A 26,481-nucleotide genomic window follows, 5' to 3' on the forward strand; every position below is an offset into this window, starting at 1 on the left:
CCATTGGGAAGAGGAGGAGATGTTTGGCAAAACAAGAAAATGAAATTGTCTCCCCCACAAGCCATTGGCAGGCGAATAGAGGGAAGAGAGAAAACTTGAAAATAGTTTTCATTGCAATTTAATTGACTGGACTTCATTTTCTTGTCTGCAGTTCACTGTTGGCATACTTGATGCATGTCCACCTCTGGACAGACCCAGTTTAGCTCTCCTGTGTATTATCTGTCTCTGTCTTAGACTGAATCCTGCCTGCTGCATTCCTCCTCTCTTCTCCTACCTGCAGATAAACCATATTTGCTGTGCTGATTTGAGTGAAATACCGACTCTGATGAAGACAGCTCAGGGTTTGACTGCAGCAGACAGGTTTTTATCTTGCATGGCAGAAAATGGCTGTGTGACCTGTAACGTCATCTGCACCAGCCAAGTGTGAAATCAGCTGTGCCAGGCAGCTCATACGCTGTAATGAGGGAATAATTCCTCTGTGGAAATAAAAATATTCATGCTGTGGCACACCTGCTCTCGGAACATAGAGACATCCAGCAGGAAAGGGGATTTGTCAGCCTTTCTCCTTCACTGCTACTCACAGCTGACACCTTACAATAAACCCACAGGAGGTTCAAGGCTTTGCTACAGCAAGAGCTGTGTCTCCAGGAAAGGACAGGATTTCAGAACACAGATGTTTGCAGAGGGATAAAATGTCTGAGCAGCTCTCTGAGTGCTGCAGCAGAGAGTGCTGACCTGTGATGTGTTTGGTGCCTGTTGCAGCTCTTTCAGAGAATCACAGAATGGTTTGGGTTGGAAGGGACCTTAAAGATCACCTATTCCCAACCCCCTGCCATGGGCAGGGACACCTTCCACTAGATGAGCTTTTTCTGAACTTTTAACCCCTGGAATGCCATTTTCCCTTTCTCTCCATCTTGGATGTTTTTTGTTCTAATAGCCATGTTTAGATCTATACCACTGGAAAGGTACTGTTCTCTTGAGGATTCCTGTTATGCCCTTCACAACTGCAATCCCAGGAGCAGATGGTTATTAGGAAGTGGCAAAGCTTAAAAAGAGCAGTGCACATTCCCCATCTCCCTGGTGGCTGAAAGGCTGCGGGCAACCGCTCACACTGGGCTGCAGGACTTGAATTTCCGTGGCATTGATGCCATGAGCAAAAGGCTTTCTCCCTTCGGCTGGGAAGTCTTCCACAGCAGCTCAGCACATAAGTGCTGTGATTTAGCAATTTTACATGATTTTGCCTTTTGGATTAATCTTTGACATCCCGAATTTGGTGTTTTACGGAAAAGATGGGCTGCCGTGGAGTGAATTAGTTCTACTGTTGCAGTCGAGAAAATAGGCTCATGCCTTTGAGAGGCCAGGAGAGGAATGTTCTGGGAAGCAATTTGAGCTGATATTGTTGGGAGGGTAATATTGCCTGACAGATCTGCTGTGACAGCTGAAGATGTGCTGGAGCACAAAATAGAAAAGGAAAAGATTGTTGTTAGGCCAGCGACAAAATGAAACCCTACTACTTGTGACAGCTGTTGGCAGCATGATATCACTGTCCTCAAGCTTTGCACAGATCTGGAGCATTAGAAACTTCAAAATCATGTTGGTTGTGTGTTTCTGGAGATCTTGTTAGGGGTAATGCTCCCTGACAGCAGCCAACTGTAATTGGCAACGGGGATCCTTCAGATGCAAACAGAGAAACAAAACCTCAACGTTTTCGTGCTGATCCTCTCCTGGGGTCACTGGTCACTGCTTTCTTACTGGAACCATCTGCAGCTCAAAAAGTTAGGAGATTCCTTTTTTCTAGAGGATCAAAGGAAAAAATAAATGGGAAGATGTATAAGCAAAATTAAGCTCAGTGAGATGCAGAGGGAATTTTGGGAAGCAGAGGAAACCTTGCCTTCTGTTTGTTGAGGTGCAGAGTCACAAGCCTGTGTTGGAGAAACTTTAAATTTCTTTAAAGCTCTGTAGATCTCAGCAAACTTCCCAGCAAGGAAATCCCACTGAGAACTGGTGTCCCTGTGTCCTCCCCTCTCCAGACACTCTCCTGGCTATTTTCTCCCAGCCTAGGCTTTCCAGGTGTTTTTGCTGAGGTTCTGCCACCTTTCCAGCTTTTAACCATCAGGAAGCTGAGACAAGCCCAAGAGTCTCTGCTTGGGTCTTGCTGAAGTCTGAAATGTGTTTTTGGCACTGTTCTCTGTGTCTTGGCAGATTTGGGGCTCTGGGGCTGCAGTTACTCTCCTGTTTCAGTGGCACTGTACTTTGAGCCTCTCACCCATCAGAAAGACCAAGAAGTATTTTCCCTTAGAAGAGCAGCTTTCTGGAATTCCAGTGCTGTGATGGTTTTTCTCTTCCCTCACCAGCTACAATTACTGTCTTGCACTGAGTTCAAAACTCAGCTTCACTTGTTTGCTGCCTGATGTTAATTCAAGGCATCTCTTTTGCATTCTGTTTTTTATTGTCATGTCTCTTTCAGCTGATATGAATCACCATAGCTCAGTAGGAGATGATGAAATTCTGCTGATTTGCCCTAATATTTATGAAATATTTCTTCTTGTGCATTGTCTGATTGTGTCTAACATATGCCCATGAAACCAAATATGGGCATTCATCAGTTGAACTCCTTAAGAGTAAAGTTTTTTATCAGATCAAGGTAAAGAAATTAACTGCATAATATGCACCGTCATCCAAGGAAAAACCTTCTCAGAGCTCTTGATGCTGAAAAAACCAAATATTTTGAGCTGCAGAGCAAAGCTCTTTTCTCTGGGTGTGTTATGATAAGGAGAACATGTCTCAGGAGGTCGTGAAAATTGCAAAACATTGCACTTCCCGAAGTGCAGCTGGAATATTTGTCCTGTCTGGAGTGTGACAAATTGGAGCAGACCAAGGGAAATCCAGGACCAAGCTGGTCCAAGGACAGAATCAAGAGATATTTCATGAATTGCATCTAAAACAAGGCTGTGGCAAAGATTAGCATAAAAGCTTCTGCCTTCCCTAAAAGCCATGGCAGGTACATGTGGTTTATTGCTAAAATGAAGCACCTTCTTGTAGCTCAAAAATATGAGTGCAAAGAATATGGGTTTTGTAAGAAAACCACCCACATCCCGTAAAAACTGGTCAGGAATTGGAGAAAAGCTTTGTCCTGGTTTTGGCTGGGATGGAGTTAATTTCTTCTCAATATTCAGAGCACTCAAAGCAGTGGAAGGTTGTTCCAAAGCATTGCCGACCCCTGGAAAATGCCGACAAATATTAACAAAAAAATTCTACCTGTTTCTCTGGTGGTTTTTGCTTTGATTTTCCTTATTTCTCTTTTCCTTTTGTGCCTTTTATTATTTAGCTGGCTGAGATGCTGGGCTGCCATGCCTGGGATGGATGAGCTTTTACTGCACCTCTTTATACTCTGCCCACTCCATGCACCTCAGCTGTGCTCTGCTCCCTCACAACGAGGGAATATCGGGAATTTCTGCGGCATCTCCTTCCTGCTCAGCCCTATAACCAAAGAGACAGTTGGCAGAACTGAGGGGGAAAGGGGAATGTGGCTGGGCTGAGTCGATTGCATGATGATATCACTGTCTAATCGCAGAGCAGCTCATTTTTTTGCAACCTATACATCAGCCATCAGTTAAAAACAAAACAAAAAAAAACCAACCCAAACTCTTTCCATTACTTTGGACAAGGATCTAATTAGGACCAGAAGTCTGGAGGGGAACAGCTCAGTGTCCTATTACACATTTCCCAAATTGTTGGATTTGCTGCTGTTTTGTTGGTGGCTCTGATGCTGTCGTCTGTCCCCTCACCTGATGGAGTTTTGTTGCTCAATATTATCGAGATCTCCCTGACAACCTGGCACCTCCTCTCTCGTGTGCTTCCTCCCTAACCTTTGTGGACCAGGCTGTGGGAGCAGACAGACACAAGAGCTGTAGACACCCTGGTGGCCCTTCAGTGTGTGCTGCCCTGGCTGAGCAACCAGCACAGTGCTGATAAAATGTTATCTCCTGCTTTTCTGCCATGGAAGAGCTGTAGGGGAACATCTCTCGCCAAGTTAAGCAGCCTTGTTTCCCTGGGAGTATTGACCTGGCTGGAGTAAAATAAACACCCTTTGTTTAGGTGTGACATATTTTATGTCTCTTTTTGAATATTTAAAGAGTGAAAATTCAGTAGTGTGCGAGGAAGCAAAGAGAATATTTTTGTGCTTGCCATGCACTGGATAATTATACGTTGATTACGTGGAGCCTAAGACAAGAAGAAATGGTTTTAAACCAAAGGAGAAAAGATTTAGATGAGATATCAGGAAGGAATTGTTCCCTGGGAGGGTGGGCAGGCCCTGGCACAGTGTGCCCAGAGCAGCTGGGGCTGCCCCTGGATCCCTGGCAGTGTCCAAGGCCAGGCTGGACATTGGGGCTGGGAGCAGCCTGGGACAGTGGGAGGTGTCCCTGCACATGGCAGGGGTGGCACTGGATGGTCTTGAAGGTCCCTTCCAACCCAACCAGTGTGGGGTTCTGTGATTTTCCTGTGGTGTCTCAAAGTTCTCTTTTGGAGGGATTTACTGCAGGGCTTTTGTCTCTTTAGTTCCCTCTTGTTAAAAGCAATCTCTTGCCTCACCTGATCCTGTCCAACACCAAAACATGGATGAACATGTCCTGGCCTGAGTGCATCCCAAATGAAAGAAAGATGATTCTGAGAGGTTGGGTAATGACCAGGAGATAAAGCCAAAAAGTCTGACCCTGTCATGCAATTAACCTTTCTTATGAGATCCCACTTGTAAAGGCTGCCAAATTTTCCTCTTGGAGATTATGGCGTTCCCATATGTCTTCAGGCTCTCTGGGTTTGGGTTTCTGCAGCTTGCAATGTGCTGTTGTGGGAACAGCCTGGTCCAAGGCACTGCCTTCTCCTGTCATCAGCAGGAGACAAATTTAAGGGATGGGATCACACAGCTTCATCTTTTCCATGCTGCAGTCTAGTCTTAAGCCTGTTGGCAAAACTTTTACCCTGCTGAATTCCTTGGTGATGAGTGTTATTTCTTTGACTGATGTGCACAGGCAGGGGAACATTTCTACATCACTGCCCAAACTTCCTAAAACATACTTAAATAATTTACATAAAATCCAAATCTGCGTGTGAAATATCCTCATGAGTCAAGGGTTTGTTCACTGTGAATCCATTCCGTGAGTGGGAGGAAACCTAAACTGTCTTGGATAAAATGGCCTTTGTAAAATATAGATCAATTTCCTAATATTTATGTCAGATTCTTCTCATTATGGGTTTTTTTTCCCCCCTTCTTTCTAATTTCAGTCTGAAACTGCCTCAGCAACTCCTTGCTCTCAGTGGTTCATGTGGATGTTAACACTAAATCAGGAGAGTTTCTTTTGTGCCTGTCTCATTAAATATTATCTCTCTGATTTGCCAGTGTGGATTATAATAGAGACATTAAAAAGGCACGTGTGTGCAATTGCTTTTTAATGCCACTGCTATTTATGGGTGATTGTAGTTTCAAAGTAACATGGAAAGTCATGTAAAGACATAAAGCTCTTGGTGATAAGGGAGTGCCAAGGAACATTGATCATACATGAAGTTAATTAATTCAAGTAGTGTTAAGGATCCTAGAATGAAGCAGATTTCTGTGTGCAATGTATTGTGGTTGTGCCAGCCAAACTCAGGGTTGTACTAAATATTGCAACCTCACAAGCGTGAAAACCCATAAATTTTATAGCTCTGTATGAGCATTATTAACAAGAGTCATAGCAGTTCCAGGTATGACAGACATTGCCTGATCCATGAATAATAGGAAAAAAAAAGTTAATTCAGTTCTGTGTGGAAACACAAATCTACATTTATCCAGCAATCCTGGTTTTCACTTGTGCATGACAGTTCCCACAGCAGAGCAAGCCCAGCTAGCTCAGAAGTCTCCTGAAGGGTTTTAAATCCCTAAGAGCCTTTCAATACATCACTTAAACCTTACCTGGCGCAGGGGGGCTCTCCAGAATCCTGTTGAACAGTTTCCCAAAAGATTTGCTTCTTCACTCTGGGCATCTTCAAAGTTAGCAACAGCTACACAGAGTGGAGCAGTGGAGCAGTGTCTGCCAGGATTCCTCAGGTCAAGAGCAGTAGCATAAACTTGCTTCATTTAAGTGTGAATAAATCTGTGTGATGTAAGAGGATGGGGCACCAGGTGTATATATTTCATATAGAAACAGATAAATTAAGTATAAAATAAAACTCTACAGGGATTTTGTGTGTCCAACTTGACCAAGTGCCTTAGAGAAGACTGACTTTCAGGGAGTGGTTACCCAAGAGTCTGTAGCTCTCTCTGAATTAGCAATTTGTTTTTAAGACTGTTTAATGTATGTGAAAATACATATAGTACTCCAAAGTTTATCTATAAATATATTTGTGTGTGCACATGTAATTTCTGCAGGTTTGACTCACATCTGTATAATATGAATAGTTTGCCTATAATCCTGTGGAACTTCATTTTCTGGCAGATAAGTCTCTATTAATTCCTAAAACCCTGAGCAACAACAGAATTACTTTGCAGTGTTAGGGGGGAAAAACATTGCAATAAAAATGAAGCATACTTTTAATTATCTGTAGTCATTTGGATGAAATCTATAATGAGCTTGATAAATGCTGATGCTCTAGGCATCAATTTTTCAAATGACAGTAGAACCAAAAGTATCTGGGAAGGCATTGTTAGCTCAGACTGCACAATATTTTGGAGGTCTTGGTTAGTAGGAATAATTAAAATGACTTATGTAAGATAAGTGTCATATCTCTGTCAGCAACTAAATGTTAAATGTTATTATAAACTAATTACTTCCTTGAATTGAAAAGAAAATTATAATTTTGTGTCTTAACCACTAAAAGATGGTGTCTGATCCTTCTCTCACCCAAGCTCTTTACCAGCACGTCTGCAGTGACTTCACTGCCAAGAGATGCCCTCAAAGCGAGTGAGGAGCGAGTCTGGACCAAAAACCTCACTGCAGGGAGAAGTCAGGATCTGCTTCTGACGTTAATCAGCTCCTAAATGAGTAAAAGAAGAGGGAGCTGATGCTGTGGGGTTTCTCTTTGTGTTTGTGAGCGCAGGGAGGAGGAGGGATCCTGATGGCTCAGCCCTCTGTGAGTCCTTCCTTCCCACGTCCATCTGCTGCAGCTCCGTGCTCGCAGCCTCGGAGTCATGGCTCACCTCTCCAAAGCCACAGGCGTTGCTCTGATGCTCTCCTGCAGGCATTTGCTGTTGAATTGATGGGTTTAATTTGCTCATAAAGGGGTGTGACACATGGCAGAGTCAAGGAATTAGATTCAGGGGAAGTGCAGAGCAGAGAGAGAGGTGAAAAAGGAAAGAAAGAAGTTAAAAACTAATTTACCCTCACTGATTTCACTGCTTATTCTTCCTCTGCTGCCTGAAAATAGTGAGCATGGAGCCTGACCTGATAACAGGGGTGATGAGCAGTGTTATCTCCTTTAAAGGTTCCACTGATGCCACATCTTGTGGAGTTGGACACTGACAGGTGCCAACCTCACACCGTGGTGTGGCACCCACAGGTTTCAGGCTTGTTTAAGAAAAGCACCAATGTGGTCATGTTGCTTTTTGTGTTTTTGTGTGCTAAGGAAAATGTTTCTCCTGTTGAAACAGTGCAGTAATAAACCTCAGCATGCCAGGGGTGATGAAAGAAGGGCTGAGGGAGGAATAACGTAGGGAAAAGGAGAGGCAATGAAGAGATGATGAGGAGAGGTTAAGGCAAAATGCAGGGAATGCAGGAACATAGTTAAGGGGTAGGAAAGAGGAATATTTCAACCTCATCCTTTCAGCTGGCTCTACCCTATAACCTTGCTTGTTGCTTGGTGCATTGTTTTGAATCCCCTCATCCCAATTTTAAACCATATCTTGACGCAGAATTAGTTGGAAATGAGTCATCATCTCTAGAAAGTATAGCCTAATGCTACTTGAAATATCCTTCCAGGCTTTCCCAGGCCACCAAAGTGCCATATTCCAGCAGCTGATCAGAGTCTGGGATGTGTTCCCCTGTCCAGGGGCTGAGGGTGGGAGCAATCCCCTGTCTTTTGAGGGTATGCTTGTTTAGGAAGTGGTTCAGGAACCATACAGCGACATCTTTGTGCAAGAAATGGTGCTGCTGGCAAAGCCAGAGAGCAGCTGTGGGGTTTTTGGATGGGAATGGTGTTAAAAGGAGTTAACAGGAGTCCGGGAGCCCACACAGCTCTGCTCGCTCAGGTAACAACAACCCTCACACGCTTGAAAGCCTCGTGAGCATTCCCAGGCAACCTCCAAACCAAACCCCCCAGGTTCCTGACACAGTGGGAATCTTCCTGGCTGCTTTTCTGTCCCACTAAACTTGTGCTGGGCACTGAAATCAAAGCCTCCTCCACGGGAGCAGCCTCCAGAGCACAGCACACTGCGATTGTGCCGTGAGCCTGAGCACAGAGCTGCAGGCTGGTTGTGCTACCAAATTAATTGATCTTCATGGAAGTCACTGCTTTAATTGGGAAGGAACAGTGGCAGGAGACACTGAGAACACCCTTGTGAGCTCGTGTTTAATCTCAGTTTCCACCCTGCATTGATCCCTGGCTCAAAGGATTTGGAGGCAGAGAAAGAGCAGTATTTTGGGGAGATGTAGAATGTTTCTCTTGTTCATGAGTTATACCCTTAGTATTGGTCACTGTTGGAGACTGAATATAGGACTAGGTGGACCTTTGGTCTGACAACCTGCAGCTTATTTTAGGGCTTTTGCACCTACCGAGTTTTAAAGCAGATTTATAGGCTCGGAATTTAAACACAGATTTAAATGCAAAGACCTCCTTATGATCTCTGCCCTCTTCACACAGCATTTTAAAAGGGTAGTGGGAGGGACAGTGAGGCACAGGGCAGAATGAAGGTATATCTCTAAAAGTCCATGATTCTGCAAGTGAAATATGAGCACAGCCTGCTTAGAGCAAATGGTTCATGCTTGTGGCAAGGAGGAAACTGTGGGTTTAGTAAAAACAAAAATACAATTTCATGTTTCAACAAATTGGCAGAAATGGCAATAAAACTTCCTGAAAATTAAAAATGCAAATGCAAGCCTACAGGCACACACTCCAAAGCAAGAATAAGGTACAGAGAGGATGTAATTGTTGGTTGGAATCTAAGGATAAACTTAGGCTCAGTGACTTTTCATTACTGTAAGAGCTTGGCTTCCTAAAAGTGTTGCAGATGCTTGCAATAACCTTTTGTAATCCCACAGCACTATTTGCATTTTGTTAGTTCTATTTTAATAAGTTCTGATTTTTCATTGGAGTTACTTAAATTTCTGTGTTTATAAATTTTCCTTGTTAAGAGTCGTTTTCTTGGATCTTTTAAACAGAATTCCGTAGTAGTCTGCAAATGTTCAGATGCAAGTACAGTCAGACAGTTTGCCCAGTGACATCTGTTCAGCAGCATAATTTTACTCAGCTATGAGTGACATATTTAATTAACTGAGACATTTCAAATAGAATTTGACAGCTTTCCAGCCCAGTATCTCCAAACTTACTACTGAGTGAAAATATGCCATCCTAGGAGCGTTACAGGGCCTAGGAAGAATTAGTTTATGAAGGGCAGTGCTGGGATGTTGGAAAATAATGCATTAAAATATCATGTCTGCCACTTGTGATATATGTGCCTCTTAGCTTCTGAAACATCTCAGTGATTCTGGGGAGTCTCGAGCCTTGATTTTGTTCAGGGTTTCCTGCATCTGCAATTCCAACGCTGTGTTGGGCAGGCAAGATCAGAGTGTTATAAAAAGCTCTTCGATTATCTCGTACAAGTTTTAGTGGAAGCATAATAATGGGAAGTGTGCTTTTCATCAGAAACCACAGCACTGCCATCTGAGGAACAGATCCGTGGAAGGGCAGCCCCGAGTTCCAGAGCCGTGTCAGTCTTTAGTCCAGCCCAAGCCAATTCAGAATTCTCTCTTGCACAGATGGGTCTGGGCTCAGCCTGCAGGGCAGCAGAGCGCATTCCTTCTGATGTCTGCCACAGATGCTTCAGAGGTGCAGTAGTTTCAGTGGTTATTTCCAGCAGAATGCTTTCACTCTTGGCACGTTGCTTCGGGGTTTCACTGAAGCCACTTCCATTACCCGAAGTTGAAACCACTTAATGGAGCTCGAGCAGTAAAGTCTCTCCAAAGCAGGCAGCAGTAAAATCTCTCCAAAGCAGGCAGCCCACAGGGTTTGCCTAAATGAACAGGATTGTATTTTCCCATCAAAAACCCATTAGCCAATAAGCACCAGCACCTCTCTGTTGCTGACAACAATTTGGGGCTGGTGTTACTCAGGAGCCTTTCCTGTTCTGTTTGCTTTCCATGGCACCCAGCCCAGCTGAACCAGTAACAGGATTTCTGTTAATCCACCACACAGGGAAGCTGAGGGAGCTGATATAAAATATTCCTCACAAGGACAACTCCAAGAGAGGTGCTGTAAGGTCTGCTATATCAGAATTGGACAGTGGAAAACAAAGTCAGAAAGTCTTGGAGGTTAACATGGGAATTCTGGGAATCCAGTTGTGAGTTTGGCTTTGGGTTGTGTGAGATTGAGCAGTTCCAGTCAAAGCCCATGGAAGTGCTGCCATTCCCTCTCCTGCTGGAGAAGTTTTGCTGTCTCTGAGCTCTCTTGTAGAGACAGAGTGAACCTTGCTGGTTTTCCTGTAATTCCCCCACACGTGCCCTGTGTGTTACTTCCTCCCTCAATGACCATCTCAGGTATAGGGTCAGCTAAACCCATCCCATTAGCACTACCCTGGGGATCTTGGCCAAGTTTAAGCCATTTTAGGCAAAGAACTTGTTTTTACCCATCTACTTTGTTGGAAAACACGTTATTTATCTTCTTTATGCTTTCTCCACCATAATGGTTAGCAGCAGTCTCTTCGTTAATGTTTTGGTATTAGAGTGATAAATAAATGCTACAGTTCTGGCAAGCAAATGGTGTCATAAATGTGACAATGAGTGATGGAAGCAGGGTGTGCATCAAGGGCCCAGAACAGCATGGGAGGCTGCCAGCGTGCTGGATTCCATTTCAATCTTTGCCTGTTGAAATTTGGGGAGGTGAAGCTTATGGATTAATTTCCCAGCAGTCAGGAAAGAAGAAAGCTCTCAATCACTGGGTGATTGCCAGCCAGAGAGCTGGGTTTCTCCTCAGCTGTTCAGATTTGTTTGCTTAGACTGATCTTTGGTTTTCTGCATGCTGCCACCACATGTAGTGACGAGTTATGAACACAGGATGCTTGGAGGCTTTAAAAGGTGGATGTGTCCCTCTTCTCTTCCTGCTCCCAGCACACCAGAGAGCAGCTAAGGATGGGAGTGCCTGTTCCCACAACAGGGATCACTCAGAGCATGGCTCTCACCTGTAGCACGTGTTTGTCAGAATTGGCTCTCGGTGTGCCAGGCACTATTCCACTCATGCAAGGGGATATATTTTAACATGGACTCCAGGAGACCCAGGATTGTATGAATTTCTGCATCACAAGGTCTGGGTGCAAGCACAGAGACATATTTTTCAAATGTAGTGTATGATCTACTCAAATTGTTTATCTCCAGACCATGTGAAATAGGCTGCAGGCTACTACCATAGAGTTACTGTTGAAACTTGGGATGCTTGGTTGATTTCCCAGCTATTATAGTTTTATTTTACTCCCCTGTTTTCCTCTGAATTGTTGTGCTAATTAAGCTTGTGAATTTCAATCTCTCAGGTTCTTCAATTATGACATTGCAGCCCCTCTGTGGCAGCACACTGGAGTGTAGCAGATAGGATATTATGAAGTGGAGACATTCAGTGGGAAAATGTCCAAAAGCATTTCAAATCACTTAAGATAATTAAACAAGGGGAAAGAATATGGCGTGTTTCAAGAATATGAGGTGGTTTTGTGAATAGAATGATGTTAGGCACCTGTGCATGGGAAACTCATTACCCATGCTGAACTCATTTTTTACATTGTAATGAGAAAGAAGAATTGAAAAACACCTCTGTGAACATCACCTTTGTGAGTGCTTGCACTGAGACCACCACAGCAGAGGCAGCAGGTTTAACAGACTTGTTTATTCCTCTGGATGTACCTGGGAAAAAAATACAGCAATTGAAGAAATACCAACTAATTTCAGTGTAAAGGTCAAAATGGCCTGAATTGAGATGCTTAAGAATTAATGGAGTAGGCTGGTGTCAGTAGGCAGAATAAATGACATTTTTTATACCTGCCTGTTCACCATCCTGTTTCAGTCTCTTCACCTCCCCCAGATGCAGGAAAGGTTTCAAATGCATTGCTGGAGGGGTTTTAATAAGAGTTTGTGTAACAGAGTGAGAGTGCTTGGATGGGGGAGAAAACAGGCACTTGATCACTGGGAAGGACAGAAAAGAGTAAGAAGTCTGAGTGAAGGTCAGGTGTGCGTGTGAGCTGCAGGCAGCACTCCTGAGGGGAAGGGGGGAGCACAGCCACCTCTGCCTTGCCATGGTCAGTGTCCCACAGGGCAGCACAGCAGCTGACTGCCAGCCTTTAAAAAGTCGTAAGAATATTTAATGTTCTTCCTAAAACACCAGTTCTTAAAGTAGAGTGACTACACAGAGCTGTGAATCAAAGCCAAGGGGAAGCAGAAAATCAGCCTTCAGAGCACACAAAGCGTTCTGTTCCTCTCCAAAGCTCAGTAGGGCTCAGTAGCACCTTCTCTCCACCACTGAGAAACCAGGTAACCAAAGGGGGGCATCCTTGTGATGCTGAACCCCAGGGTCTGCTCCTGCTGGGAAGGTGCTGAGATTTTTCCTGAGCAGCACCGACGTGAGAAGTGCACAGTTCTTGTCCTTTTTTACAGCCTGAGTCTGCACTTGGTGCCTGGATGGCTGAAGGACAAATTTGATCATAATCTGTGTGAATGACAGATGTAGCAAGAAGGAAAGTCATTGCCTCAGCTGGTGGAAGAAGTGGACTAGGAAAAACTAGAAAAGGCTGGATTTTGGGAAATGCATCGTGACAGTAACATCTGTTGGAATGCAAAGACGTCTCCCTTGGAAAGTGGTGGGATCAGCATTGCTCCTGACATTTGCAGCTTGATGAGGCAGAACCTGGTTTGATCTATAGCACATTTGGCTTCCAGGAGGCCCCCTGTATGATCCACTAGATTTTTTTTTCCATCTCTGACTCCTGTGACTGTCTGTCTGACTCTCCCTGGGTGATGAAATATCATTATAACCTTTTGAAGTAATATATCGGCGCCTGGAGAGCAGAGACTGATTTTCTCATTTGCAAGTGAGAGGCAGTGTGTTAAATTACCACTCCTGTCATTAAATGGATTCAGGAAAAAAAATCTGATGTGCTTGAACCAGGACATTTCTTCCCTCCCCAAACAAACCACCTCAGATTTCACCTTGTGGAGGGCCAGGAAGGTGAGGATTAGAAGTTTAAATAATATTCATCATATCTCCTGAGGCTTGGGTTACTTGCTTGACACCTGAAAATGTTTCAGCAAATCTGACAAGGAGGTTTTCTACTGACTTACAGAGGATGAGAGCTCCTGTGTTGTGTCTGTCATAGATCAGAAGGCATAAAATTTATCCTTCTGGGCCATGGAAGCTTCTACTTGTTCATTTGGCTCTGAGAAATTTGATCCTGAGCAAGCTGGGATAGTGGAAGGTGTCCCTGCCTGTGGCAGGGGGTGGAACTGGATGAGCTTTGAAGTCCCTTCCATCCCAAACCATCCTGTGATCCTGTGAAATGTGAAAAAATGACTGTGCTGATAAACCCAGTGACTAAGCACACAAGCAATTGTGCTCAAGAATTGCACTTTTGCATCTTTGGAGCATCAGTGATAAAGTTGTAGTGTTGTTTCAGCTGATTTTTTAAAATCACATCAAGCAGCTGATGCAGTTCTCCACAGCATTTGTTTCTGTCTCTTCATGCAGGGCAAAGTATTGATAATCATCTGGTACTGCTGAGCATTGTAGCTGGCAACATTTGAAACTCCAGACATGGTGATGAATTGCTCTATGTTATATTAATGTTATTTTGATCCCTGCTCTTTCAGAATTACATTGATCCAATTAGGCTAAGTAGCTTGCCATCTAAATTAATTTACTTTCCTCTATTAATCTCCTTTATTCCGGGTCAAAACCAGAAATGTAAATCAATCCATTGTATTGCATATCTTTGGGGGGTGGGAGGGTAATTAAATTACCTAATAGATACATATGCTGGATTGATTGTTTGCTGTGTTAAACATTATTGCCATAATTGGAAAGTGAAGTGGTGCACCCTCAGTAGTGGAATTTGAGTGCTTCTTACACTTAATTTTCATAACCTGTCAAGAAATGCCTTGCTGTCCCTGGGTACCAGCCCTGCATACACAGCTACACAGCTTTTAGAACACTGGACATTTTGCAAGTGGGGATAACAGCTCCTTCCTCTGCCAGGAGCTGTTGGACTCCCTGGCAACATCTCACAGAGGTCCTCACCCTGAACAGCGTGGAGGAAACCTTTCCCTGGCTCATTCTCAGGCTGGCACCAGCACCGGTGTGGCAGCAGAGCAGATGTCTCAGCAATGATGTCTGAGTTACCAAACTGAAGGAGGGTTAGTGCAGACTCCTGGAAAACTCTCTTGTTTTTGCAGTGGCACATGAAATTTCTATGGTTTGGTATCGTGGAGTCACAGAGTGGTTTGGGTTGGAGGAACCTTGAAGCCCATCCAGTGCCACCCTGCCATGGGCAGGGACACCTTCCACTGTGCCAGGCTGCTCCAAGCCCCAATGTCCAGCCTGGCCTTGGGCACTGCCAGGGATAGCCACAGCTCTGTGTTCCACATTGGAGCATTCTTTTTCTTTCCTTAGGTTAGCCCAACAGTGGGATTCCATCATCTTGGTGCTCTTACCAGTCTTTTACAGCTCACACTGGGAATTCTTGCTTTCAGCCAGTATTTTCAGGGTCTGCATCAAACTTTCATCCTGACAGAGACATTGCTGACACCAGGAACTTGTTTACCTGCTGTGTTTCCTCACTTTAGTGAGTACAGTTTTCCATGGAAGACTCAAACAAAAATGAAGCTCTGATGTGAGGGAATGAGATCCAATCCGGTGGCTGGAAACTGAATGCTGGCACACTTAAAACAGATACAAAGTGCAGTGGTTTTAGGTAGGGCTTAGTTTAAATCCTGCCAGGTTTGTGATAGCTCCATCATCACGGGAGATCTAGGCAAGGGCTCTTTACAGTAAGAAAATGGATCTGGTTCCTTCCCTGTCGTTGTAGCAGAAGATAAATTTGGGTCAAATGACCCCTGTAATGGGGCAGGGCAAGTTGGTGATCACAAATCCCTTCTGGTATTCAAACCTACGGATCTATGAAATATTTCTAAATCTGTGCCTGAGGGCAGAATCAACAGCAGCAGAAAGGTCACCTTTATCATCATTGCTGTCAAACACCGTGGAAACAGCAGAGCACAAAGCAAGCGTGTTGCTCAATCACTTTGCCCTTCTGCTACATCTGTTACCTTTGCCTGTACTTTGTCCCATTAAATGAAACTCACTCCCCTGTCCTGGATGAACTCCCACTTCCAAAAAGTGCACAGCAAAACTCTGTTGGCTTCAGCGATGGGATCTTGCCTTTACAAAGGCAATTAATGCCTGCTAAGTGCAGAACTTAGCAGTGTTAGATAAATAAAGATAATTATGGAAGCAACTGCTCTTTGTGATAATGAGACAGTAGGAAACAGAGAGGGACTTTTTACAAGAGCGTGCAGTGACAGGACAAGGGGAGTGGCTTCACATTGACACAGGGCAGGGCTGGATGGGATATTGGGCAGGAATTGTTCCCTGGCAGGGTGGGCAGGCCCTGGCACAGGGTGCCCAGAGCAGCTGGGGCTGCCCCTGGATCCCTGGCAGTGCCCAAGGCCAGGCTGGATGGAGCTCAGAGCAATCTGGCACAGTGGAAGGTGTCCCTGCCCATGGGAGGGGTGGTACTGGAAGATCTCAAAGGTCTCTTCCAACCCAAAGCATTCCATGATTGTTGGATACAGCCCACTGGATACAGTTCCTGGCGGGGTTTGAGGAGGCTGCAGGCACAAGGGGTGAGATCACCACTGTAGTTAAATGTCCTGTGAGGCACCACGGGTGTCCCTGGAGGTTGGTGTCATTTATTATCGTGTATCTAAACCAACACGAGATGTTTGGTTGGGCACCCAAATCCTGCTGTGGGTGTGGTGGCTGCCTGAGATCCAGTTCCTATGGACCCACCAAATGCTGCAGTGTTTTAACATTCCATATCTATTAATATGCTAATATTTCCCACAAGCTGAAAAATTTAAAAGTTAAATGTGAGCATCCCTGCTTGAATACTCACCATAATGTGTCAGGTCTTCATTTTTTTCCTTGCCACTTCCTTATTTTCTTTTTTCCTTTTCTTTTTAGTTTTAGGTCTTGTTTCATTCTTTTTTCTTTTCCCTTCCTCAAGACAGAGGCTTTTAAAGCTGGGTTTTCTCCTTAATAAGTGTTCGTAGAGTTCCTAGCACAACCGGATCCTGATGGAGCCACTGGATATTAATGTGCTGCAAATTAATCAGTAATGAAAATTAAATGTGTGTTTATGCTCTAGTTGTAATGTTTATACAAATACAAGAAATGTGTGCCACGACTGTGGAATAGTTCCCACCAGAATATTTGCAAGGGTGCAGCATTAACCAGCTTTAAATAAAAGAAAAGGCCTGGTTTGTTCGAATGAACAACCCAAGGGACAAACACAATTTGAAGTGGAACAGGATGAACACTGTGAAATGCAGAGGCAGGGATTTTCAATACTCTACAGTCTCCGGGTTTCTGAAGGTGATGGTGGCATTTATCTCTTGCCTCCTTCTATATTGTGCTTTTGCATTTCGCCAGAAATTTTGTCAAAACTCAAGGATGTTTGTGATGAGGGACACAGCTCAAGACCTATGTTAGGAGTAAATGTGAATGAGAATTCTTCCTTCTGGCTTTGTTAGAAATGCTCTTTAGATAAGGAGTTGAAAACAGATCAATAGCAAGATTTCTTTTTTTTAAAAAAGAGGCAGGTGCAGCTTTCCCTCTTCCACAAGTTCCCTACAAAAAGAGTTTTCATAGTTGTCACACACATGCCTCTCCCTGGAGATTCCTGGAAAATTACAATTGCAAGTCCAAATTTTTTATCCCATTGCCAAAGGCTGGAGGGGAAGTGTGGAGAGAATAGGAACAAACTGCCTCATCCCAGACTTTATCTTGCACAGTCTCCTGGTGCATCATTCTGTTACATTTCCATTTGTGAATATCCTTTCAGATGACCAGAATAAATCCAGTGCTGTAACTTCTGTGATGTTCGTGCAGTGTTTTCCCTGGAGTGCCAATGGAAGGAGTTTGTTTCACTCACCAAGTGCTAAAATTAGTCTTTGGGTGGTCACTTGCTGATGAATACAACAGATTGGATGGGAAAATAAGGAACACAGGGAAAACATTTTCCTTTTCAACAAACCACCATTACTTAACAATACTCCAAACCCTAGTTTTCCCATTTAACCTAAAATGTGTTGAAAATTACATGGAAGATTCAACACTGAAATGTGCTGGCACAGAGTCCTCATTTGGAAGAGAAAAGAGTCTGGAAACTTGTAGTCTATTCACAATTACCACAGGAAGTGTTCGCGTCCTGCAGCTTCAATATTTGGAGTTCTATTTTCCCTTATTCCCTGTAGTTATCGAATCCTTAATGCCTGGCTTTGATCCTTATCTCAAACAGAACTGCTAAAGGATAAATTCAAGGTGAGGTGGCCTCAATATTCCATGTGCTCTGTTTTTTCCAGGGGCCTGTTAGCCAGAGGCTTCACAGAGACCCATTATCTGCAGGACGGCACTGACGTGGTTCTCACACACAATCACACGGTAAGGTTGGGCTTTCGTGGGTAGATGATGCTTCATCCCTAAAGTCCAAAATGTTCTCTGCCAGGATCTGAGCCCTGGGATGAAACAGCTCAACGTGTGATCTTTTTTTTGCTGTTGCCTTCAGTGTCTGTGTGACTGCTCTGATCCTACACGTGAATTTCTAGGGGGAGACTTTAAAGGCGAGCTCTGGAGTTTCAACCAGGTGACTTTTAAAATTTGTGAGATTTTTTTTCTGCTTCTTGGAAATAAGCCCACTAAAATTTGTTAATTATGGCAGCCATGGCTGATCAGTTATGGAGAAAAGCCCTGGTTCTGTTTGGAAAAAAACCCCTAAACATCTGATTTCCAGAATGAAAAAGTTCATGTCAGATGTTTGAAGGCTTGGGTGTCTTTCCTCACTGGGGAAGTCATGGCTGGAGTTTGGGAGAGGGTGTTGGTTTGGTTTACTTTTAAATCCAGGCCATAAATGTGTTATGGATGTACTTCATGCTTGTATTTGTGTGTGTGTGTATGTGTATTTATGTACGTGTATAAATATGCATAGATCAATATTTATAAAATATATATATATCTTTTTAAAAATACAGCTTGTCAAAATAAGTAGTTAAAACCTGCTTTTTACCTATAAAACCTCTTAAGGCAGGAACATTTTTTGTCCTCTGACAGCATGAATGCCTTAATTAGAAATAATGCAGCAAGCCATTTTAATTACAAAGCTTATCTTTTATCTGCCTAAGTCCCATAAAGTATTTGTTATGTTATGGTATTTACTTACTGACACTGTCAGCAGAGGCATCGTGTTTTGTGTTTCCATCCATAATGGGCTTTGCTGGGATCAGGGGAAGGAATTGTTTCCCTGCATAACATCTTCTGAAAAAGCATCTTCATTATAGCTCCAGACACCCCAAGTGAAGCAATCATTTTGGAAGCTTTCAGCGCTTTCATTTTGCTGGGTCCTCATATCTCCTTCAAAATCAGCTCGGGAGAAAATAGTCATTTGTTTTAGAAGCAGGAAGGCTGCAGAGACTCCTGAAGGGTAAAAGGAAATAAATGAAGCACATGAGTCTTTTAGAGATTTACCTGAGCTAACAGGACTATGTGTACAGCTAATGACAGGTTTTCCTTGCTAAAAAACAATGTCTGTTTGCATAATGGCAAAGTAAGTTGTGATTAATAATGACAGTGCATTCTGCTGCCTAAAAGAGAGAGAGCAGTGAATTCATTTTTCATTAAATGCTGCAATATCGTTGAGAAAAGATAAGTCTCCGATTTTATTTTTATATCTCTTCTTCACTGAGGGCATCAATACAGTCTGGAGTTGAAACCAAATCTGATTTTCCACTGAAAAGTTGCTTAGTCAAATTCTGCTTGGAGGTCAAAGCAAGGCAGGTTTGTGGAGCTGTCATTTGGGCAGTTCTCTAGCACACGAGTCAGTGCCTGGGTTATTTTTCAATTTATAGCACCCGAAAAATTGTCAAAAGCTGCTATTTATTAAATGATCTCAAGTAAGAGTAGAGTACTGTTTTAAGTATGATGGATCAGCCTTGGTAATTATTTGCTTTTAAGGGGTCATCCATTTTATATACTAGTTTGCAGGAATAAAAAGATTTGATAGCAGAGAAAAAATCCTGTAATTCAGTGGAGTTACTGAGCTAGAAATCAATTTTCTACCAGTCCCCTTGCAGGCCATGCTCTGATAAGTTTACATTTTCGATACTGAACTTTGGCATCACGTAGCTGGATCTCAGAGAAATTGTGAAATGGGCCACAACCAGGAGCTCAGAGTTAATAAAATGACAAGTTGTATGTGAAGAGGGAAAGAAATCAGGCCCTTTGCCATAATTCACTCTTAGATAAAGACAGCTGGACCACAGCAGCAGCTGCGTGGGGTGAGATATTGGCTCCCCTCCCCCCTTCACTGGGCCTGTACTCAGCTCTGGTGATGCTCAAACCCAAAGATTTCTTTCTCAGGAGCTTGGAACGTCACCTCTGCCTCATGCTTGCTTTAAGCAATGAGAATAAACCTTATTTATTTTTGATTTTAGCATATAAGGGTCTCAGTGCTTGAGTGGAGGGGGCATTGATTTTTCTTCTATCAACTGGATGCATGTAACTGCTAACACTAAAATAAAGTGAAGTAGTGCACCCACACCGAAAGCTTTGACATCCACAGCAATTGTGACTGAAGTGATCACCCCCAAAAAAATTCAATCTATGACTCCCTCCCTTCTCTGGTGGCTTTGTCTTTGCTAACGTGTTTATGAGGATTGATGATAAAAATACCCGAGAGTAAAACACTCTCACCCTGTTTCTGTCGATTCTTCCACTGAGAAAAGCCACTGAGATTTGTGTTTAGAAAGTCGGAGCTGGCTGTTCTGTGTTCGCTTGCTCGTGCTGGAAATCAAACAAACATTTCTCCTGGCATAAACTCAGTTGCAGAAGATTCCTGTCTGAATCATTCCATCCTGCCCAGCATTTCCATGACTGTTGTTTTCTTCACCAAAATCGAGGTGGTCTTTCAAAGTCTGCTCTGTGAGGCTTTGTGAGTGGAAACCATGCCCCAGACTGGAAAGGTTAATTAATGCAATAATGAACGAAGCATTAAAAGGCACAGGGAGATGACTGTCAGGTTACAGCACCACTGATAACTTCCCTTAATCAGACAGGAACCTTTCACAGCAGAGTTTTCAGTTTCCAGGTTGGCATTCAAAGGAGCACGAGAAAAGAAATGCTGGGCGTGACACAATCCTTGCTTTCCAGCCAGTCACATAATTGGGAATGCAATATAACCTTTAGTCAACAATAAAATTAGCCTTGATTCCAGACAGATATGTGGATGTGCTTAGAAACCCTCTGTTGTGGGTGCCTTTTGCAAGCACTGGATTATTAAAGAAATATAGTAACCTAGCCACAAAATGAAATTGGACTATTGTCTCTCAAAATAGAAGACCCCCTTTATTCTTGGTTGTTTTTAATAACATGCAGCTACTTGGTTGGGTATTTCAATAAAAGGTTTCCTTTGCAACCTGTTTTCCTTCCCCTTCATTTGCTCTGTGATTTTTTTTTTTTCAAGTTATAGGGTTGGGATTGGCTTTGTTACATTTCTCTTTTTGCATACCTACCTCCTATAGGGATGGGTCTAACTCTAAATAGATCTAGATATAGATCTATTTAGATCTAGTTTTAGATATAGGTCTAAATGCCCTTAAATAAAAATAGGGGTCTCTCTAGACAGCAGTAAAGTGTGGCAGCTGATTTGTTCATCTGATTAATTTTATAAAATATTCCATATTGTAGCTTTAAATAAAAGAGAAAAAGGGGTGCAGTCATACAAATTTAACATTATTGATCCTTTAAAAAATGAGAACACAAAACAAAAAAAGCTCCTATAACCTTTTGGGGTTTAAGGAGCACCCAAGGTTTCCATTTAGGAACTCTTTGGCCTGTTAAGCCCAGTGAATACTTGGTGGGACAGGAAAGGTGCTGTCAGTGTGATTCTGAATGCTGTAGCCTGAATCTGATAATCACCTTGAAATAAAAGGGCTGGAAAACCAGGAGCAAAGAGCATTTGTGACCATTGAAATGTTTTTTCTTCCTGCCACAGGGTCACTGCTATTACCATGGCCACGTGCAGGGGTACCCCGAGTCCTCCGTCAGCCTCAGCACCTGCTCGGGACTCAGGTGAGCCAAGATTTCAGTGAGATTCGAGCTCCTGGGTGTTTGGTTTGACTTTTAATGAATGAATCAATATTGGGGAAGGGTCTGGAGCCCCAGGAGCGGCTGAGGGAGCTGGGAAAGGGGCTCAGGCTGGAGCAAAGGAGGCTCAGGGGGGACCTTGTGGCTCTGCACAAGTCCCTGACAGGAGGGGGCAGCCGGGGGGGTCGGGCTCTGCTCCCAGGGAACAGGGACAGGAGAGAGGGAACGGCCTCAGGCTGGGCCAGGGGAGGTTTAGGTTGGATATTGGGGAAATTTCTTCGTGGAAAAGTTTGTCCAGCCCTGGCACAGCTGCCCAGGGCAGTGGTGGAGTCCCCATCCCTGGAGGGATTTAAAATCCATGTGGATGTGGCAGCTGGGGACATGGGGCAGTGGTGGCCTTGGCAGTGCTGGGGAATGGTTGGACTCAGTCATCTTAGAGGGCTTCTCCAACATAAACGATTCTATGATTCTATCTTTTTTCAAATGTTAGATGAATCTCTACAAATTAATTCCCCTCTAGTTCCTCTGAAGAGAAAAAGCAAAGGATAGATAACACAATTTGGGGGATTTTCCAAGAGCCATCCCTTCTCTCCTGCTGCCCATCCCTCTCTGTGCCCATTGCAGCACTGCAGTGCTAGGCTCATTTTCATACTGGCAGTGTCCAGTGGCTTTCCAGGCCTCTTTGTCCTCAAAACCGTTTCACCAGTGCTGTCAGGACTGCTTTGCCAGCTGTGGAATCACTCATTGTCCAGCAGCTTCATCATTAGGAGAGGTGGCTTCATAAATCAGAGAATCAAAGATTCTATGGTATATAGAGTATGCACAGTTGTGGAGCTCAATTAACTGTGTTTATGGCAGGTAAGATGCTCAGCTTTTGGATTTTAGCTGCTTGTTAACAGCAGAGTAGCAGATTCCCATCGCTGAAAACCAAACCTTCTCCGAGTTTGACAAAGGAGTGGTCTGACAACATTTTCAATACACAATGGACACAGTTCAGGAAACAATTATCTTCCTTACTTGGACAATCAGAGACTGGTATTTACTCACAGAGCTGTTCCAAATCACAGTAATTAACTGTAAATTGGCTCTAGCGTTCTCCCTGGAAAACCCAGTTTTCCTGTCAGATTTCCAGCTGTCTCAGCCTTTTCTGAGTTTAATTTATCCACAAACAGTAGGAGTGGCTGGAATCTTTTCCCCTTGGTTTTGCATTTTGTGTGATAGTGGCATTGTCAAGGCTTTTGTAAGGGAGCTCTGGGACAGAGCAGCAGAGAGTGCAAACAGTTTGATCCCTCCCTCTGGGACCCATTTGCTGTAGTGGATGGGATTCCTTTGGCTCATTCCCACACAGACAGGGGCTTTATGGGTGCTCCACTATGGATCCAGCATCTTCCAAAAGTTTAATGAACCCCTTGCATGAACAGTCAGCATTCATCTGTCATTCTCGCTGTAAAATATATCCAGAATTTAAAACTGTTTGTAAAAACCTAATGCAGAGCTCTCAGTATTTTAGTTAAAGGGATCACAGTTCTGCAAGGGCTACAGGGAAAATTTGTACCTCGTGGGACAGGGTCTGCATTGATGTCTTTGTTCCAGACTACCTGGAAATTAATCAGTCTCAAGAGAAAATACCCTTCTCCACATTAGAAGTCTTTTCTTTCTTCTCCAGAGTGCTCGCTTTACAACTGTGGAGCTCCCAGAGTTGTTTCTCAGTTTTAGGTAGCTCAGATATGTCAAGACAGCAGATGCTGGCAGTGACATTTTTCTGACACTGTTGCAGACAAGTCCCCAGAGTGCAAGCTGGCAGGATTAGCCTCCTTCTCCACAGGAAAAACAGAGCAGCACCTTTTGCAGTACAAAATTTCGGAAATTTCCTTTGCAGTGCATGTTTTGTTGTAGTAGGAGATCAGCTGAGGATAAATCACAGTATCTGTGCCTGCTTCACTGCTGAGGTTGGTAAACAAGAGTGTCCATGAGCGAGAACAGTTTGTGAAAAGGGTCCTGTGCCTGTTGATTCACTCCACCAAACCTGTTTCACAGCCCAATAACCAACAGCAACAACTCCCAGGCAGCAATAACTCCCAGATATTGCCTGTACAGAATCACAGAATTACAGAATGGTTTGGGTTGGAAGGGAGCTGAAAGTTCATCCTGTTCCACCCCCTGCCATGGGCAGGGACACCTTCCACTAGACCAGGTGGCTCCGAAAGAAGGGCAGTCCAAAAGAATTTCATGGTTTTCTTTGCTGGCAGCTTTGCTAGCTTGAAAGAATAGTTATGGAAAAGATGGGGTAGGGTAGGATAGGATAGAATAATGTACTTGTCACCAACTCACTGGAGCAAGGGCTCTTTCTTCTCCATGTCATGATAAAGACTCCAAGCTGTGGGAGTAGACACAAGGCACTGTGAGGCCATGTGGCCCCAGGTGGGGACAGTCCCTGGAGCAGCCCTTTCACTTGCAGCAGCTGTTGGAAGGGAAGCCTGGTCTCGTTTTCAGGGTCTGTTCCTGGCTCCATGACAGTTCCTAAGTGAATTGGACAAATCTCTCTGTCTCACTTTCTCCATCTGTGAAATCCATTTAATGATTCTTACTTACCTACCTCACACAGCTGCTGCGTGGAGCTGAGCTTTAAGTGTCTGAAAAACACCTAATGAAAGGAAGTGCACGCTGTCAGCCCTCTGAAATCCTGGAGAACCAATATCCTCCCACTCCCACCAGACAGGCACCTTGGGCATTGTTCCAGGTGTGGATAGGTAGGGGCTGTGCTTTTTCCCCCAGATCAGCAGAGTTCATTAAAAGACATGAAACTCCTCATAAAGAGTAAGTTCCACATTTCAGTGTGCTCTGAAGCCTGAGTGCTCAGCAGCAGTCAAAGAAGCAAAAGGGATCATAGGAATTACTGAGATAGAAATAGAGGATGAAACAAGAAGCCTCATTACCGCTTCATAAATCCACAGAGCCCTCACGTCTTGAGTTCTGCATGCAGTTCTTGTTTTCCCCTCCCCAGTTCCATCTCAGAAGAGAGATTATATCCAGAAAAGGTACAGAGAAGGTCAAAAATTGTGATCAAATGTATGGAGCAGCTTTTATCCGAGGAGAGAAAATAGACTAGGATTTGTCACTTTTGAAAGGAGATGACAGAGAAAAGGAGCATGATGAAACAAGGTTGAGTGTCATGCTGGAGAGGGGACAATTACTGAATATCCTTCATAACCTCAAAATTAGGAGACATCAAATGGAACTTTAGAGCAAAGGAAAGTACTTTTTATTCACGTAACGAAGCGCTGGAGCTGTCATGGGCGGGTGTCAGTGTAAAAAGTATCAATAGATTCTGAAAAGACGTGACAGTTTGGGAAGGGGAGCTCAGGGAGCCTCTCCAGGTCTGTCAAACCCGGAGATGTCCCTGACACTGCTGCTCTCAGAGCTGGGAGTGCCAGCTGGGGGTGCTTGTTATGTTCTTACCTCTCACCCCTGAGTTCCTGCTGTTGGCCAAGGCAAGAGATGGGGTGCTGAGCTGGAGGAACCTTGCTCTGACCTCCCCCAACCATCAACATCTTCCCTCCACATGGCTGAGCATTTGAGATGTGTTATTAGCTCCTGAACACGACACGATTGCCCCGTGACAAGGAAGAATTGTGTGAAATCTGAAAGCTAAGGTTTTTCTGGTTTAAGTTAATCAGGCAGATAGAGGGGTAAGAGATAAAGAGGAGAGAGGAGGAAGCACAGCTCTCTCAAACACACATTTTCCAGCTCTGTTACATCTTCACACACGTAACATTCGAGCTCCTCGCCTCATGTAGGAGCACAGTGGCAGAAATCGTGGGATTGATGCTGAGAGCTGCCTAAAATGCAGGTTAGAGGAGATCACAATCACGCCATAATCTGCATCCTGCTGGCTCCTCAGAGAAGGAAGAGCTGAATGGCAGAGAGGGGTCAGGAAATGCTGAATGCACGAGAAGGGAACAATGGCTAATCAGGGTTTCTGTGTGTCCATCTGGATCAGAAAGCCAGTTAGACTGTCAGAGCTTGTGGGAAGGTGAAGGTACGACAAAGTCGAGCTGTTTCCTTCCTGTCCTCAGGAAATACCCTTCTGTTTATCTAGCTTGGAGGCTCTTCAAGTTTTTAGCAAATAATTTTGGCCTGCGGCCACTGCTCACATCTTCTGTGCTAAATTTGTTTAGACTCGAATGATTTTTTCCCTGATTGCTTTCCCTGTGAGTGCTGAATCCACCCAGAGCTGCAGCCTGGAGAAGGGCGCAAACCTCCCTTGGCAGAGGACTCTGGCATGGGAATGTGATGCTACAAAGGCATCTGCAGTGACCTCTTAGATGGGGAGAGCTTGAGAGGTGCTCCCAAAAATTCCTCAGGAGCCTAGGGATATAAATCTCCCAGGAAACACCAAAATGCACTTGAATATCCTAAGGTATTTTACTGAATTGTTAGATAATAAACCCAGTCACACATACGGAAAGTGTTCAGTCATTGTCCAGCCTCGTCAGCAGCTGAAAGATGCTGTGTCCACAGCGACAGGGATGGGGAGAAGGCCCCAGAATGGAATAGATGCTCATTTTTACTGGGATTACAGAGTTATGGTACCTGAGGCTGCCAATACCATTTTTCAAATGCTCTGGCTGAACTCACTGCAGTGCAGACACAGTCAGCTGAAGAGGGGATTTAAATGTGACACTCCAGACATCAACTATTTTTAAAAGGAATGGAAGTAGGAAACCAGTGAGAAAAAGAAATGTAAATTCCTCACGACTTCTCAAGCATCATTTCCCCACAGAAGGAGAGATTTCATCCAAAAGTTAAGTTAGGAGAAAATCCCTGTTGAGAAAAGCACTGGTTTGGATGTGAGCTTTTCCTCCATACTTTCTGAAGAGCTTTTAGTTCATATAAACATCCTGC

At 43.9% G+C, this 26,481-nt stretch overlaps 1 protein-coding gene across 2 annotated transcripts in view; it reads left to right on the plus strand.

Annotated features, from left to right (window-relative positions):
- ADAM12 (ADAM metallopeptidase domain 12) overlaps window positions 1-26,481 on the plus strand; it is a 173,492-nt gene that overhangs the window by 78,950 nt on the left and 68,061 nt on the right. For both annotated transcript variants that reach the window (XM_048311955.1, XM_048311956.1), the window contains exons 4-5: window positions 17,802-17,880; window positions 21,485-21,561. In XM_048311955.1, the coding sequence (XP_048167912.1) occupies window positions 17,802-17,880; window positions 21,485-21,561 (156 nt within the window). The remainder of the gene's footprint in view (window positions 1-17,801; window positions 17,881-21,484; window positions 21,562-26,481) is intronic.

The sequence above is a fragment of the Corvus hawaiiensis genome, chromosome 8, assembly GCF_020740725.1.
Source record: "Corvus hawaiiensis isolate bCorHaw1 chromosome 8, bCorHaw1.pri.cur, whole genome shotgun sequence".
Classification (NCBI taxonomy): domain Eukaryota; kingdom Metazoa; phylum Chordata; class Aves; order Passeriformes; family Corvidae; genus Corvus; species Corvus hawaiiensis.